Genomic DNA, 14,205 nt, shown 5'->3' with positions numbered 1-14,205 from the left:
TCCAGGCCGACGCAAGAAGAGCAGCGACACTCATTTACCATCCAGGGCAGAAGATCTGGCTCTCTACCAGGGACATCCGTCTCCGGCTGCCTTCCCGTAAGCTAAGTATATATACAATATAACTACATTTTGTGCGTATGCAACGTTTATACGTCAGGCCCCTGGCCAGACTCCGCGATGGGCTCGGGGATGAAATTGGCCTCGCATTTGCTCTGTCTCTCACTTCATGGCAGGCTCGACCTCTGAAAATCAGTCAACAGAACAAGGAACAAGTGTGAGAATAATTAGAAACTACAGTGACAACTATACATGACATGATTGTGAAACTTGTATAGTGTGGTGTATAATGAGGATATATTTAAATGTTGAGGTAATTATCTTGTGTTTCACAGGAAAGGCCATGAAATTGAGCCCTGGTGCAGAGGAAGTGGCTACGTTTTATGCAAAAATGCTTGACCACGAGTACACAACTAAAGACATATTTAAAAAGAACTTCTTCAAAGATTGGAGGAAGGTAACACTTTTCAAAACATTACTTCTCTAATATTATTGCTCTCATACTATTCACAATTCCCAGTTTTAAGGGAATAGTTTTATCAGCCGATGGAAAAGTGCAAAAGTTTGAAAATGTCATTATTCTTATAGAAAAATTGTCACAGTGTCTTGTAGAAACATTGTCCCACAAATGTTTCTTGTAAGGAAATGACATCAGAGGAGAAGTCAAAGATCGCTGAGCTGAAGAAATGTGACTTCACTGAGATGCACAAATACTTTAAAGCACAATCTGAGGCCAGAAAACAGATGTCAAAAGAGGAGAAACAGGTCAGAATGCCACCAACACATACATGCTGCTGAAATACAAACTGACTATTAAACTGAAAAATTCATCTTATTTTCAAAGAAAAACAAAGAAGAGAATGAACGCATTATGCAGGAGTATGGATTCTGCGTTATGGATAACCACAGGGAGCGGATCGGCAACTTCCGGATCGAGCCTCCAGGTCTGTTCAGAGGACGTGGGGACCATCCTAAGATGGGCAAACTGAAACGCCGCATCCGACCCGAGGACATCATCATCAACTGCAGCAAGTGAGTCCCTAATCATGCTGTATTTTTACTATTTTCATGGTGTAGAATAATAGTAGAATTATAAAAAAAAACTAATTGAATAATACAAATAGATGAGTCTCTCTTTGCGGAGAGCGGAGACATTACAACGACAGCAACCCTACAGCAATGACTGAAGAAATAGAGCTGTGCGATTTTAGTGCATTTCTTTCCTTCACAGCTGTTATGATTCCTGTCTTGTGTGGACTTTTGTCATTTCCTGTCCTGTGCCATGTTTTATAGTCCTTTGTAGTTTTTCTTGTTTATTAGTCTCTCCAGGTGTTTCTAATGAACCACACCCCCTTGTTATCTTATTTAGCTTGTTTGTCTGTGTATTTAAGCCCTGTGTCTAGTTTCAGTCTTTGTGAGTTCTTGATGTTGTATGTTGGCTGTTCTGTTCCCGAGTCCTGTTCCCTAGCCTGAGTTTGTCTTTGTCAAGTTTTGAGTTTGTTTTAATAAAGTGTGCTGCACTGCCTGCTCCGCCCTGGCCTCCTGTCCTGCCGCAGTCTTCAGGCCCTCTTCCGCTCCACGGGCCTGGCCCTCCATCCCACTCCCGGGTCCGCCTCCGCTCCACCACCCTCCTGGACTGTTTCCTGAGGAGCTTCTGGAATCTTCTCCTTAAGTGGGGGGCTCTGTTATGATTCCTGTCTTGTGTTCCCCTTTTCTTGTGTGGACTTAATTCATTTCTTGTCCTGTGCCATGTTTTTTAGTCCTTTGTAGTTTTTCTTGTTTATTAGTCTCCCCAGGTGTTTCTAATGAGCCACGCCCCCTTGTTATCTTATTTAGCTTGTTTGCCTGTGTATTTAAGCCCTATGTCTAGTTTCAGTCTTTGTGAGTTCTTGATGTTGAATGTTGGTTGCTCTGTTCCCGAGTCCTGTTCCCTAGTCTGAGTTTGTCTTTGTCAAGTTTTGAGTTTGTTTAAATAAAGTGTGCTGCACGTGGATCCTGCTTCCTCATATATTTCAACCGCAACGTTACAACAGCGGTGCGCTTTCTTTCCTCCCTAAAAGACCAACCTGAAAGGGGTCATGAACTGGATTTTTTACAATTATTTTATAATGTTTCCTGCACATTATAATGTTAATATGATAATATTATTATTTGATATTATTTTATGTTAATATGATAATATTAATATTAATATTATAATGTTACATTTTTTTTTATTTGAATGCTATGTTTGAAGGGGTGTGTCTGATGTGAGACTTCAGTGTAAATGCCCACTGCTGTGATTGGCTGACATCTTTGCATATGAAATAAGTACTACATGTGGAACCCTCTCGAATACTTTTACGACTTTTTTACTATTACAGCTGTCGAGAATAACGAGTCGTGAAAAGTATCTATTCCCATCACATGAAAGGTTGCAGTGATGAGCATTGAGCAGATGACAGCTCTGAGAATGCAGAAATCACGTTGCAATGATGAGATCACTGCATTCACGTGATCACAGACTGATCTCATCATTGCAACGCGATTTCTGCATTCTCACAAATGCTTTCACCATAAATAACAAAGCAAACACTGTGTTTTGAAACATACTGGATTTTTATATTTTAACAACCTCTTAACTGTCAAAAGATCAAGGAACATTTTAATTCGCAGTTCATGACCCCTTTAACGTCCAAATCAGCAATATTGTCTACTGTTGCTAAACTGCAGGATGTGTTTGATAATAATAAGAGTTAAACTGCATTAAGCTGTGAAAGAGATACAAGCTATGTTTCCATCAACTTGTCAATCGAATTATCTGAAGTGCGGTAAAAAAAAATCATGCGAATAAAGCTGCTGAAAGTGTGTTTCCATCAAACGGCTTTAAAGCGAATAAAAACCTGTGCGTAATGACGTCACATGCTGTTTTGCGATCAAATTGGTATATCGAATTGATTTGAGACATTTTAAGGTGTTTCCATTCATTTTCGCACTGAATCGCACAACATTCAAGCAAACATTTGCGAACAAAGTTTAGCTAGACAAAATGGATCGCGCCATCTACCAACAAATGATCAATATTGCACAAGTTGTAATGGTGCAGAGTCCTGCACGGGTCCATTTTTTTGAGACCGCCCCCGCCCGTACCCGCAAAGTTCAGCAGATCTGACCCGTGCTGCGATAAATCGCACACAAGCTAAAATCATTCAATTTAAAGTGCTTTATTTTTTATCTCGCACCTCTCTCAACATCACCATAGCCTCATGAATGGGCTAATGAGCGCTAAAGTGCGCTTTGTTTTGGGCCATTCAAGTAGCCCTAGGCTACCTCCAGTTCACGCGCGGGCGCCTCTCCGTGTCCTGATTATATTGCCTGAGATTTAGCTCTTATATATTAAATCCAGGAAAAAGGTAGATTAAACATTGATTAAAATTAAGATACAATTAATACGAAACGAAATTCACTTTAAAGAAAGTCTTTCTACAAAAACAAACTTAATAAAGTGGTCAAAATCATGTCTGCCCACTCCATTTGTCTCCCGATATTCGGGATCATCTTATCTTATTCATGCTTTTTTCACTTTTCATATAATCAACATAAAAAAAATACATAAAAACTAAAATTTTTTAATGACAGGGCTACAACACAGGCTTATTAGCCTGCCCTACAATCATTGAATATTATTTTGCTTGATTGACGGGTTTTTATTTAAAAGAAAGAGCGTAGCCTACGTTTGTTGGCCTATAATAGGCTATGGGCAATTTACTTAGGTCTACTAAAATATAATTAATATTATTTTATTGCATTTGTATTAGTTGTTTGAAGAGTAAAAAAAAAAAAAAAAAAAATCGGTCGATCTTAACGCAAGTTTACAACCGGCCATTCGGTCGGACTAAAAGGGGGGAAAAAAATGATTGGGTCGGTCCTAAATTGACAGGATCGGTCGGGTAACGGCAAATAATATTTTTAAGGATGCCCAAAACACAATATTTGCGAGTGTGTAATGGCAATTTAGACAAACAAATATTACACATATTTTTCATCCGCTACCCGCCCGCAAGGAGTTCATTATCCGCCCGCATCCCCGCCTGTGAATTTTTGGAATCACGTCACAATCCATCCGTTTTAGCCACTTTTATGCGGGAACCCAACCCATTGCAGGACTCTAGGTGCTTATGTGACAGCTGATAGTGACATTATTTAACTGTTATGGCATTTCTTAGATTTTTGCTATAATAGCCATTTTATTTTTCTGTTAAATTCAATTCAAAAAGTATCTCGTCTCCTCGTTTGTCCACGTTGTTGACACCGGCCATGTGTGCAAACCAGACAGTATAATGGGTGCAAACAGGGCGGAAATTAACTAAAACTTTTTCTTTTGTGGTGGGTTGTACCCAAAATGACCTAAAACTTAATCGCAATCCATTATTTATTCGGCAAATAACGTTTCCATCAGCGTTTATCGCATAAACCGTATATCGATCAAGATAAAATCCGATCAGACCGACCGTATTTCATTTTAGTCGATATTCAAGAAATTCAATCGAATTTTACTGTTTCCATAAGGCATTTTTCATTCGATATCACATAATTCGGATAAAAACGTGGTGATGGAAACATGGCTACTGTTCTCCAAGCGGCTTTCTGTGCGTGTGCAACTGTAGTAGACGCTTCGGGTTCGTGCCTAAACAGTTAAAAACACTAACAGAAATATTTAAAAATGCCCAGCTTGGTGAGTATTCACTTAAACATCATCGGTTATGTCTTAAAGCTACACTGTATAGGATTTTCTCCCATCTAGCGGTGAAATTGTTTATGACTACCAACTGAATATTACTTTCTAGCCCCTCCCATTCCGAGGGCTTTTTAACTTATTATTTCAAATCTGCCGGCAGTCGCGAGTAATCTCCCCCTCGCATTTGTCACGGTGCCACTGAGTGTAAAAACGCGAAAGGCGAAGCTTGAATTTCCAGGTATGTCCCTCTTTGGCTAATGTATTTTCAAGATGGAGGCGCAACATGGCTGCCGCCATTCGAGCGACTCGCTCGTATGTATTCAAAATGGCAGATTCTACGCTTACGATAATACTTGATTAGTTGGTAGAAGTAATTACACATTAATGACCACATATCATTTTGAAAGAACAAAGTGTTTTTTGCTAAGAATCAACTTACAAATCAACAAATTACACAGTGTAGCTTTAAGTGAACATAAACAGTTGGGAAATAGTCGCATGTGTATGTGTAGTATATTGGATCTGTGCATTCAGTCTTAAAGTGACAGCAGCCTAATAAATCTTCTGCTGTATGTGTCAAACAACAAAAGACAAAGAGAAAATCACTCACTGCTCTTTAGTAGATTTACTAGGATTAATATATATTTATACAGTAAAGACTATGCAGTGTTGGTTTAAATTTGATTACTTTCTGTTGATAAAGACTTCTGTTGTTTATCATTATTATTTATTTCACAGGAATACTATATTTGTTAAGCTCCATGCTGTTCCTAATCACCTCTAAGAGAGGGAATGGAAGATCTTGCAATAAATAAAGAGTTGTCAATTCATGATACTTTCTCATCGCTTAAATTTTTAATACTTAAAATACATTGTTGTTATGAATAGTATTATTTATTTCGGTGATCGGTATCCGTGATCATATCGGCCAATACTGCTGATCTGAAGAGCATGATCTGGGTGACGTCATTCGTTTTTCTGCCTTGTGAAAAGAAGTACAGTTTACTTTAAAAAGTGAAATAGTATACTTTTCTTTGCATGTTAATTGCAATTGCATGAAAATGTACTAGAGTTTAAACTTATATTAAATACAATTAGCTAAACTTTTGAGTGTTTTTTGACCTGCTTAATTAGGACTTTAATTAGATGTCATTTATATGTAATTTCATAATTACGTCTATTGAAATATGGTTAAAGTGTATAGTGTACTGCTGAGTGTGCACTGCAGACAAGCGTTTATGGTAAACTAAACTATACTTTAATGTCATTTCTATTGAAGCTAATGTCATGTTTTATTAAATATATTTGTAGTTACACATTTGTAATGATGAGGTTGCAATTTAGTAAATTTAAAATATATTAACATCAAATGTAATATAAAAAATCCCTAAAGTTCAAATTAAAAAGTACTCAACACATCAAAATAAGTGTACTTCTTTAAAACATGACAAAATATTATTAAAACATAGTGATTTAAAATGTACTTTACAGTAAAACTTTTAATTTGACATTAATACAAAGTGCATATTTTAAAAGCGTACTTAAGTGTGTTAAGAAAACAGTCATAAGTGTACTCTCTTTAAGTGCACTTAAAGGTATAGCGGAGGATCTTTCCGAATTTTAGATAAGAACCGCCCTCTCCACTTTTTGAAAAAATGCACATGCGCAACACTCTACTTGCTCCCGATAGGGAACGCCTATTAAACGTGTGCGAGGTTCTCCTCGTGCACGCTCTGTTTACAAGTTGCTGTCGGCATCGCTCATACAAGATTACTTTCCAAAAGAAGATTTGCACTTTTTCTCCAAATAGCATGCCAAACTTTACCTGTCAAGTAGAAACTTCGCGACTGAGGCATCAGTGGGAAGCCCAACCTGTGTTTTCAGCGCACGCCATCGTGTGAAACAATCTCCCAAAAACACTCTGATCTTGTTTCTCTCTTCTGAGGCCTTTCTCTTCTTCTCATACAGTTCGTACAAACTTTTTCTCTTGCGACCCTCAGACATTTTCAAAGGACCCGGTGAAACGGCTCTAGCTCACCACCACACATAAACACCTGAAAGTGCGCATGCGCAGAAAGCGAAAACTAAGGGACGAGCACGTACGACGGCCTTACGTAAACATATCACCAGAATGATTGACAAATAGGTGGACCAATAGTTTACACTACCCACCCGGAAAAAGAAAATCCTCCGCTATACCTTTAAGTGGGCTTTTATTTCATTAATATATTTTCTGTGAAAACAGTTTTATTTAAAAAAACATACTTTAAGATTTGAAGTACACTATTTCAGTACAATTAGGCACACTTCACAAGGGTTAGCTAAGTGGTTAATGTAAACTAAAGGCTTCTGGTTGAAACACCAGGTAGAGGAATTGATGGAGAGTTTCTGAGATGATAATCACTGATCAGAGCACTTGAGCTCCGGTTCCTCCAGGATTATTCTTTCTCTAGTAAATGTAATTCTTGGTAAAGAAGTGTTTGGCAGAGTTTTAAGTACTGGCCCACAGCCCGTATATTTAGCTGGCTATTGTTGTAGTTTCAGAGCGGTCAGTGTGATGTTGTTGTGGCCCTCGTGAAGGAGTTGTTTATCCTGTGAGTGTGTCAGAGGGCCGCTTCCTGTGTGTGTGCGTGTGTGTGTGTGTGTGTGTGTGTGTGTGTGTGTGTGTTGTGACCGGCCTGATCCTGTTTTTCTTGAGCAGATGTGTCATGTTCAAACTCTGATAACATCTTTCATACAGATCTCCAACAGAAGGAATGTCATTTCCCAATATAACTTAGTTTTTCATTTCAGAGTTTCCACATTAGATTCCAGATCTTCAAGTAAAACCTGTTTTCAACAAGCTGTAAAACTTGAAAGCGTTTTAAGGCGAGTGTGATCGTCTCCCATTGTCTGTTGTCCTCAGAGATTCGGTTCACCCCAGACCCCCCCCAGGCACCAGGTGGAAGGAAGTTCGTCATGACAACAAAGTCACATGGCTGGTGTCGTGGACGGAGAACATTCAGGGCTCCATCAAATACATCATGCTCAACCCCAGCTCCAGAATCAAGGTCAGAAACGGCTCTTAACTTCAGACAGGGGTTTGGTTTTTCAAACAGCACTTGAATGTGTCCTTTCACAACATGTCAAGTCCCACACCAAGACTGAAGTGTCCTCTATCTCTCTGCAACACCTCACGTTTAAAACTGTGGATTGTGGAGTATAACAAGAACAGCAGGTGTTTTACAGCATGACAGACTTGTAACTGATGTCAGTAATCTCAAATTCAGTGTTTATCTGAATATTTAGCCTATTGGCCTGGCCAGTATATTGGTCAGTCACCTATATGTAATGGAGGGTGTGTGAGCGAGACGTCACCGTCGGCCGGAGTGACTGCAGTTACACACACTGAGTGGCAGCATTTGTTTTCAGCATGAATGCCGAGAAAAACCCAAAACACATCTAAAACGGGAAAGAGGTTTGCGATTGACTGTACAAACAGATTTGACAAGAAATCTGAGGTATACTAATAATATAAAATTAATGATTGCAATAATTAAAATGCAAATTAATAATTTTGCTTTATGTATTTCCCCGGTGTCGAGATCAGGCACAGGGAGCACGACTCCTGGCTGCATTTCAATATCCATGGATCATCTTTGATAAGTTGTAAGGAACACTATATCCAGTCCAACCTTTAGTTTAAACTGATAATCGTTTGTTTTGCTTGCGTTTTGCCACTCATTCTGGCTGAGAGGTCCGTGTTCCTGCGGGAAAGTGACGTCAGTGCATTCCCTCTAGTCAAGTCAAGTCATCTTCATTTATATAGCGCTTTTAACAATGTAGATTGTCTCAAAGCAGCTTTACAGAGATAAGCGTATAATTTAAGGTAACAGAGATTTCGAATACTAGCGATATCCAATTTGCGAAGGAATCGCATTTAAAGCTCTTTTGTTTAGTGATTTGGTCCTATGATGCTTTATTTACATTCATCTTTCTTTAGTGTGTAATGTTGCTGTTTGAGAATGAAAAAGTCCCTCTAGCGGGAGATCTTCTCTATATCAGTGTCACTAGCTGTGTTTCCATTACAATTCAAACTGCGCAAATTGAAATTGCAAATTGAAAATACGCCCAATGGAAACACGTCAATTTAGCAAAAACTCCCATTTATCGCAAAAAAGTTTTTACGCTCGCATGAGGTGGTTTTTCAGGCAATTCGAAAAAGAAATATTTCGCGAAACTGCAATGGAAACAGTTTTTGCGCATTTGCAGGTCACCTGACGTAGATGACGCGGTGTGTTTGGACAGAATACGAGACAGAGCTCTTTATTAAATTCATACAAGACAAAAGAATTACAGGAATAATGGATTCTAAACCTCAAATAAATGCCACAATCAAGAGCTCGAAGCAGAAATGAGGGAGAAACACCCAGAAACACCTCATATGTGCCGCTCACAGGTATAATAAGGGTCTTTCCTTACCATTAATGCTTGGAAAACACACATACATCTCCTTGGATTAATAATAATGGCTAGTGTGGCGGCTGGGATGTAGTACATACACCTATGAACATCCGTTGCCATGGTTTTTGGAATGATTTTACTTATCGCGAGAGGAAAAACTGAAGTTTTAGTCGCAATGGAAACGGCGTCATTTCGCAATCGTTTTTTGTCGACATTTAGAAAAAAATCCAAAAGTTTTGCGCAAATCTATAATGGAAACACGCCTAGTGTTTCTGAACTCCTTGAAACGCCTCCATTTGTAGGATTGAGTCTTCCGGGAACGAACACGTCACAATATTCCTCATTTAAATAATTCATACACAGAATAAAGGGGCGGGGCCTGTTGAGTGAGTTAGTAGTGTGTTAAACTGGCAGTTATGGTAAGGGGCGGGACATTTCCCAAACACACTCGAAGCGCTTGACCAATCAGAACACACTGATCCAGCCGACCAATCAGAGCACAGTGTGCTTTTCAGAAGGAGGGGCTTCATAGAGACAGGAAGTAAGCAAGAGCGTTACTGACAGACTGGGAAGATTGTTTTTTTATTTGCCGGTTGTCGTAGGAGAAGCCACCTTACAGGACTGTGCCTCAAAACTTCAGAATGAGGACTTTCGGCCTAGGCTCAAAGGAATTTTTAGGATTCTCAACATCATGTGAACCCGGCTTTAGAATGATTTCTGAAGGATCATGTGACACTGGAGTAATGATGCTGAAAATTCAGCTTTGATCACAGGAATAAATTACATTTTACTATATTTTCAAATTGTTCAAAACAGATACTTTAAATTGAAATAATAATGTAATAATATTTCTGTTTTTACTAATTGTTTTAATAAATGAGCATAAGAGACTTCTTTCAAAAATCTTAACAACCCCTAGTTTTTTAATGGTACTGCGAAAAATATATATTTATTAAAACCGTATGAAATTCCAATGAGGAACTTCTGACACTTTTGAGTGACTCAAATGATTTGTGGAATCAGTTCAATGAAATGAACCAGTTCACTCCAGTAAAAATGAAACTCTTCAATTCTAGTAAAGGTTTTGTGTGTGTGTCTCAGGGAGAGAAGGACTGGCAGAAGTACGAGACGGCGCGCCGGCTGAAGAAGTGTGTGGAGCGGATCCGAGCGCAGTACCGGGAGGACTGGAGGAGTAAAGAGATGAGGATCAGACAGAGAGCCGTCGCACTTTACTTCATTGACAAGGTCTCACTTCATTACACACATTCTGCTGTTTATATCACTACTTTTAAAAAGTACCTCTTCATCTATTAAGGAAAGTTTCTGCAAACAAAACTGCAATGGTGAATCCTCATTAAAGTAAGATATAGTGGACATATCATACAGTATCATTTTTTTCTTACAATATATATCAGTGGTCCTCAGGTGTTTTTTCGTCAGGACCCCCTTGGTAGCCCAACATAAAACCAGTTATTAGTAAACAAGAATGTCCTTAATCAAATGTTAATTTCACATTGACATATTCATTAATATTGTTAAAGTAGGCTAATGTTTACTAAAATATATATATATTTTTTAATATAAAAATATTTCTAATTATAATAATAATAAATTAAACATTGATATCTGCTGTTTTTGTTGACATCTGTCTAATCACTTCTAGTGCATTTATTTGTTGCACGTTTAGCAATAGATCAACAGTGATAGATCCTGTATCCTTGGTAAAAGTGGGATAACCCTAATTATGACCAGTTTATTAATCCAAAATCAAAAGTGAACCAAAACAAAACGATAACTTTAAACATGACTTGAAGCAGAAAATAACATGAACATGAACATAACCGTGAACTTGACTTGTAAACATAAACCTCACCAAACAGCAGTTACAGGGAACAACATTAACACACAATAAAGAACAAGGTAAACATGAGGGATATTTATATATATATATATATATATATATATATATATATATATATATACACACAATGAATAATGACTAACAAGTAACTCCTGTGAACAAAAAGACAATGAACCAATGAGAAAACAACTGATTAAACTAGAACCATTGAGAATATAACACATGAACCAAGCAGTGTTGCCAGATTGGGACGGTGATTTCCAGGCCAAAAGCTCACCAAAAACCGCCCAAAATTTTACTGCCAAAATAATGTGATATAATTTCATTACCATGTCATTCAAGGTTGATAGCACAATTTGTATCTCCTTAAAACAAAATAACGATGATGAAATAAAATAAAAAATAAATTAATTTTCCAGGAAAACAGATCAAAACAGGGCGATAATTAAGGATAATTAGCCAATATGACTAAAATGTCCAGATGGACACTGTCAAAATGGCAATCAAGAAATGAACCGATGACTTTAGCCCTCGGAAGTACACACTGCAGAACATAACGCAGAATTTGTCAGTCAAAACGGATTCATCGTTGACTCAAACCATTTTCAGCAGCTGTCAGGGTCGAGTAGAGTGCAGTCTGGATGGTGTAAAAGTTGCAGATGTCAGGTTAGGCTAGTGTGAACATGACCACATTGACTGGAGTCGTCACATATTTGATTTCAATTCTAGTCATTCAACTGTGCTGTCCTCTCAGAGTTGTATTCACCATTGAGTCATCTCCCACCACATGTGTACGTTTTTAGTGTTGCTCACTATCTCACTCTTTACTGTAGATACAACTTACTGTATAGTATGTCACTTTGGCATTAGCGATCACTTGAATATACAGCTACAAGTTATCACGCTCAATCGCGTCTGCCTGCTGATCGCTGATTGGCTAAAAGTGCGTGCTCGTCGTCGTCGGTGATGTCAACACCAACGCCAGCTGACTCTGCATGGGCGTGTGTGTAGCCTACAGTAATGTCATGATGACTGATTTTATGGACTACATGCACACTTTAGTTTAGTTTTTTAACCAATTAGACTTTAAAATGTAGATGTTTGAAAACCATCGAACTGACCCCAAACCAGCCCAAATTTTGTCCACCCGCCCAAACCCTTTTTTACCCGCACAATCAAATTCAAAACCACCCAATTGGGCGGGAACCCGCATGTTTGGGATAAGGGAATCGCATGACAAACAGGAACCATGAAGATGAAAACTACAGAATAAAAGACATGTGTCATGCTGGATTAACGAGGAAGCAAAAGCAGGTGCAGTCAACTCTTTATTAGAGGCAAGGTTAAACAGAGGCAGCAAACAACACTGGTGGGTGGGCAGCGCAGGGACCTCGATGGCCAAACACAGAGAGATGAGCTGGTGCAGGGTGATGTGATGATGATGATGATGATGAATCCGACGTGAACACGAACTGGAACAGGTAACAGGAAACTCGAACAACACCACACGATCACAGACGAGGAACACCAGACATCTAGACATCGACAACGATCTGACAGTGGAGAGAAGAAACCGGTGAGTATAAATAGGCTATGGAGATGAGTTGCAGCTGGCGCCGAGCTGATTAGAGATTGAATGAATGAATGATTGTATGGGCCACGCCCAACCCACGCGACACAGACACACACACACATAACAAAGGCACGAGACAAGAAGGAAACAATGCATCTGAAAACCGTGACAGTACCCTCCCTCCTAGGAACGCCTCCTGGCGTCCCCAGACTCCCTTACCTGTCGATTGTAATCATCGATAAGGGAGTGATCCAGAATGTCTCTTGTAGGAACCCAACTTCTCTCCTCCGCACCGTAACCTTCCCAGTCCACCAAGTACTGGACTCCGCGTCCCCTCCGCCTAGAGTCCAGAATACGATTTACCGAATAAGTAGGTTCCCCATCTACGAGACGCGGCGGGGGAGGAACCGGAACTGGCGGGTTAATCGCTGATCGAAACACAGGCTTAATCTTGGACACATGGAAGGCGGGGTGAATTCTCCTGTACGCGGGAGGAAGGTTGAGGCGGACTGCCACCGGACTAATGATCTTGGTGACAGAAAACGGGCCAATAAATTTGGGTGCGAGCTTATTCGATACGGAGCGGAGAGGAATATTCTTAGTAGAAAGCCACACTTTTTGACCAACGACGTATACGGGAGGCTTCGACCGGTGGCGATCGGCTTTAGCCTTGGTGCGCGACCTCACCTGGAGTAGAGTCTCACGGGCTCTAGTCCAGGTGCGGTGACACCTCTGGACAAAGGCGTGTGCGGAGGGAACCGCGACTTCGGACTCCAGACTGGGAAAAATAGGTGGCTGGTAACCTACACTACACTCAAACGGAGAAAGACCCGTGGATGACACTGGTAATGTATTGTGGGCGTACTCCACCATAGACAGTTGTTGACTCCAGGAAGAAGGATTCTTGGATACCAAACACCGCAACATTCTCTCCAGATCCTGGTTGGCTCTCTCGGTTTGACCATTGCTCTGGGGATGAAACCCTGAGGACAGACTAACAGTCGCGCCCAGTAGTTTACAAAACTCTCTCCAAAATTTGGACACAAATTGGGGTCCCCTGTCGGAAACCACGTCAATCGGAAGGCCATGTAAACGAAAGACGTGATCCACGACAGCCACCGCTGTCTCCTTGGCTGAGGGTAATTTGGGCAAGGGAATAAAGTGAGTCGCCTTCGAGAACCGGTCCACCACGGTCAAAACTACCGTGTTGCCCTGGGAGGGTGGGAGGGCGGTAACAAAATCTAGCGCGATGTGGGACCAGGGTCTCGAAGGGACAGGCAGCGGTTGAAGTAACCCATCTGGGGGTCGATTGGAAGACTTACCAATGGCACAAACCGAGCAAGCCAAAACAAAACTGTGAATGTCCCGGGCCATGAGAGGCCACCAGAATCGTTGTTTAACCAGAAAACTAGTACGAGTCACTCCTGGATGACAGGCTACGTTGGAACAATGTCCCCACTGAATAACGTCTGACCGTAATCCCTCCGGCACAAATAAACGGTTCGGTGGGCAACCGACCGGGGGCGTTACCCCTTCTAAGGCCTTCTTGACCTT

General features: G+C 40.2%; 1 protein-coding gene across 3 annotated transcripts in view; it reads left to right on the top strand.

The window, feature by feature from the left end:
• The window catches only part of top1b (DNA topoisomerase Ib), a 42,408-nt gene that overhangs the window by 15,693 nt on the left and 12,510 nt on the right, over window positions 1–14,205 (top strand). For all 3 annotated transcript variants that reach the window (XM_081385771.1, XM_081385770.1, XM_081385769.1), the window contains exons 10-14: window positions 393–514; window positions 700–822; window positions 902–1,089; window positions 7,680–7,824; window positions 10,319–10,462. In XM_081385771.1, coding sequence (XP_081241897.1) covers window positions 393–514; window positions 700–822; window positions 902–1,089; window positions 7,680–7,824; window positions 10,319–10,462 — 722 coding nt within the window. The remainder of the gene's footprint in view (window positions 1–392; window positions 515–699; window positions 823–901; window positions 1,090–7,679; window positions 7,825–10,318; window positions 10,463–14,205) is intronic.

Source organism: Scardinius erythrophthalmus (genome assembly GCF_964197995.2).
Source record: "Scardinius erythrophthalmus genome assembly, chromosome: 15".
Lineage (NCBI taxonomy): Eukaryota > Metazoa > Chordata > Actinopteri > Cypriniformes > Leuciscidae > Scardinius > Scardinius erythrophthalmus.
Note: the sequence above shows the minus strand (reverse complement) of the source record. Positions and strands in the feature narration are given on the sequence as shown.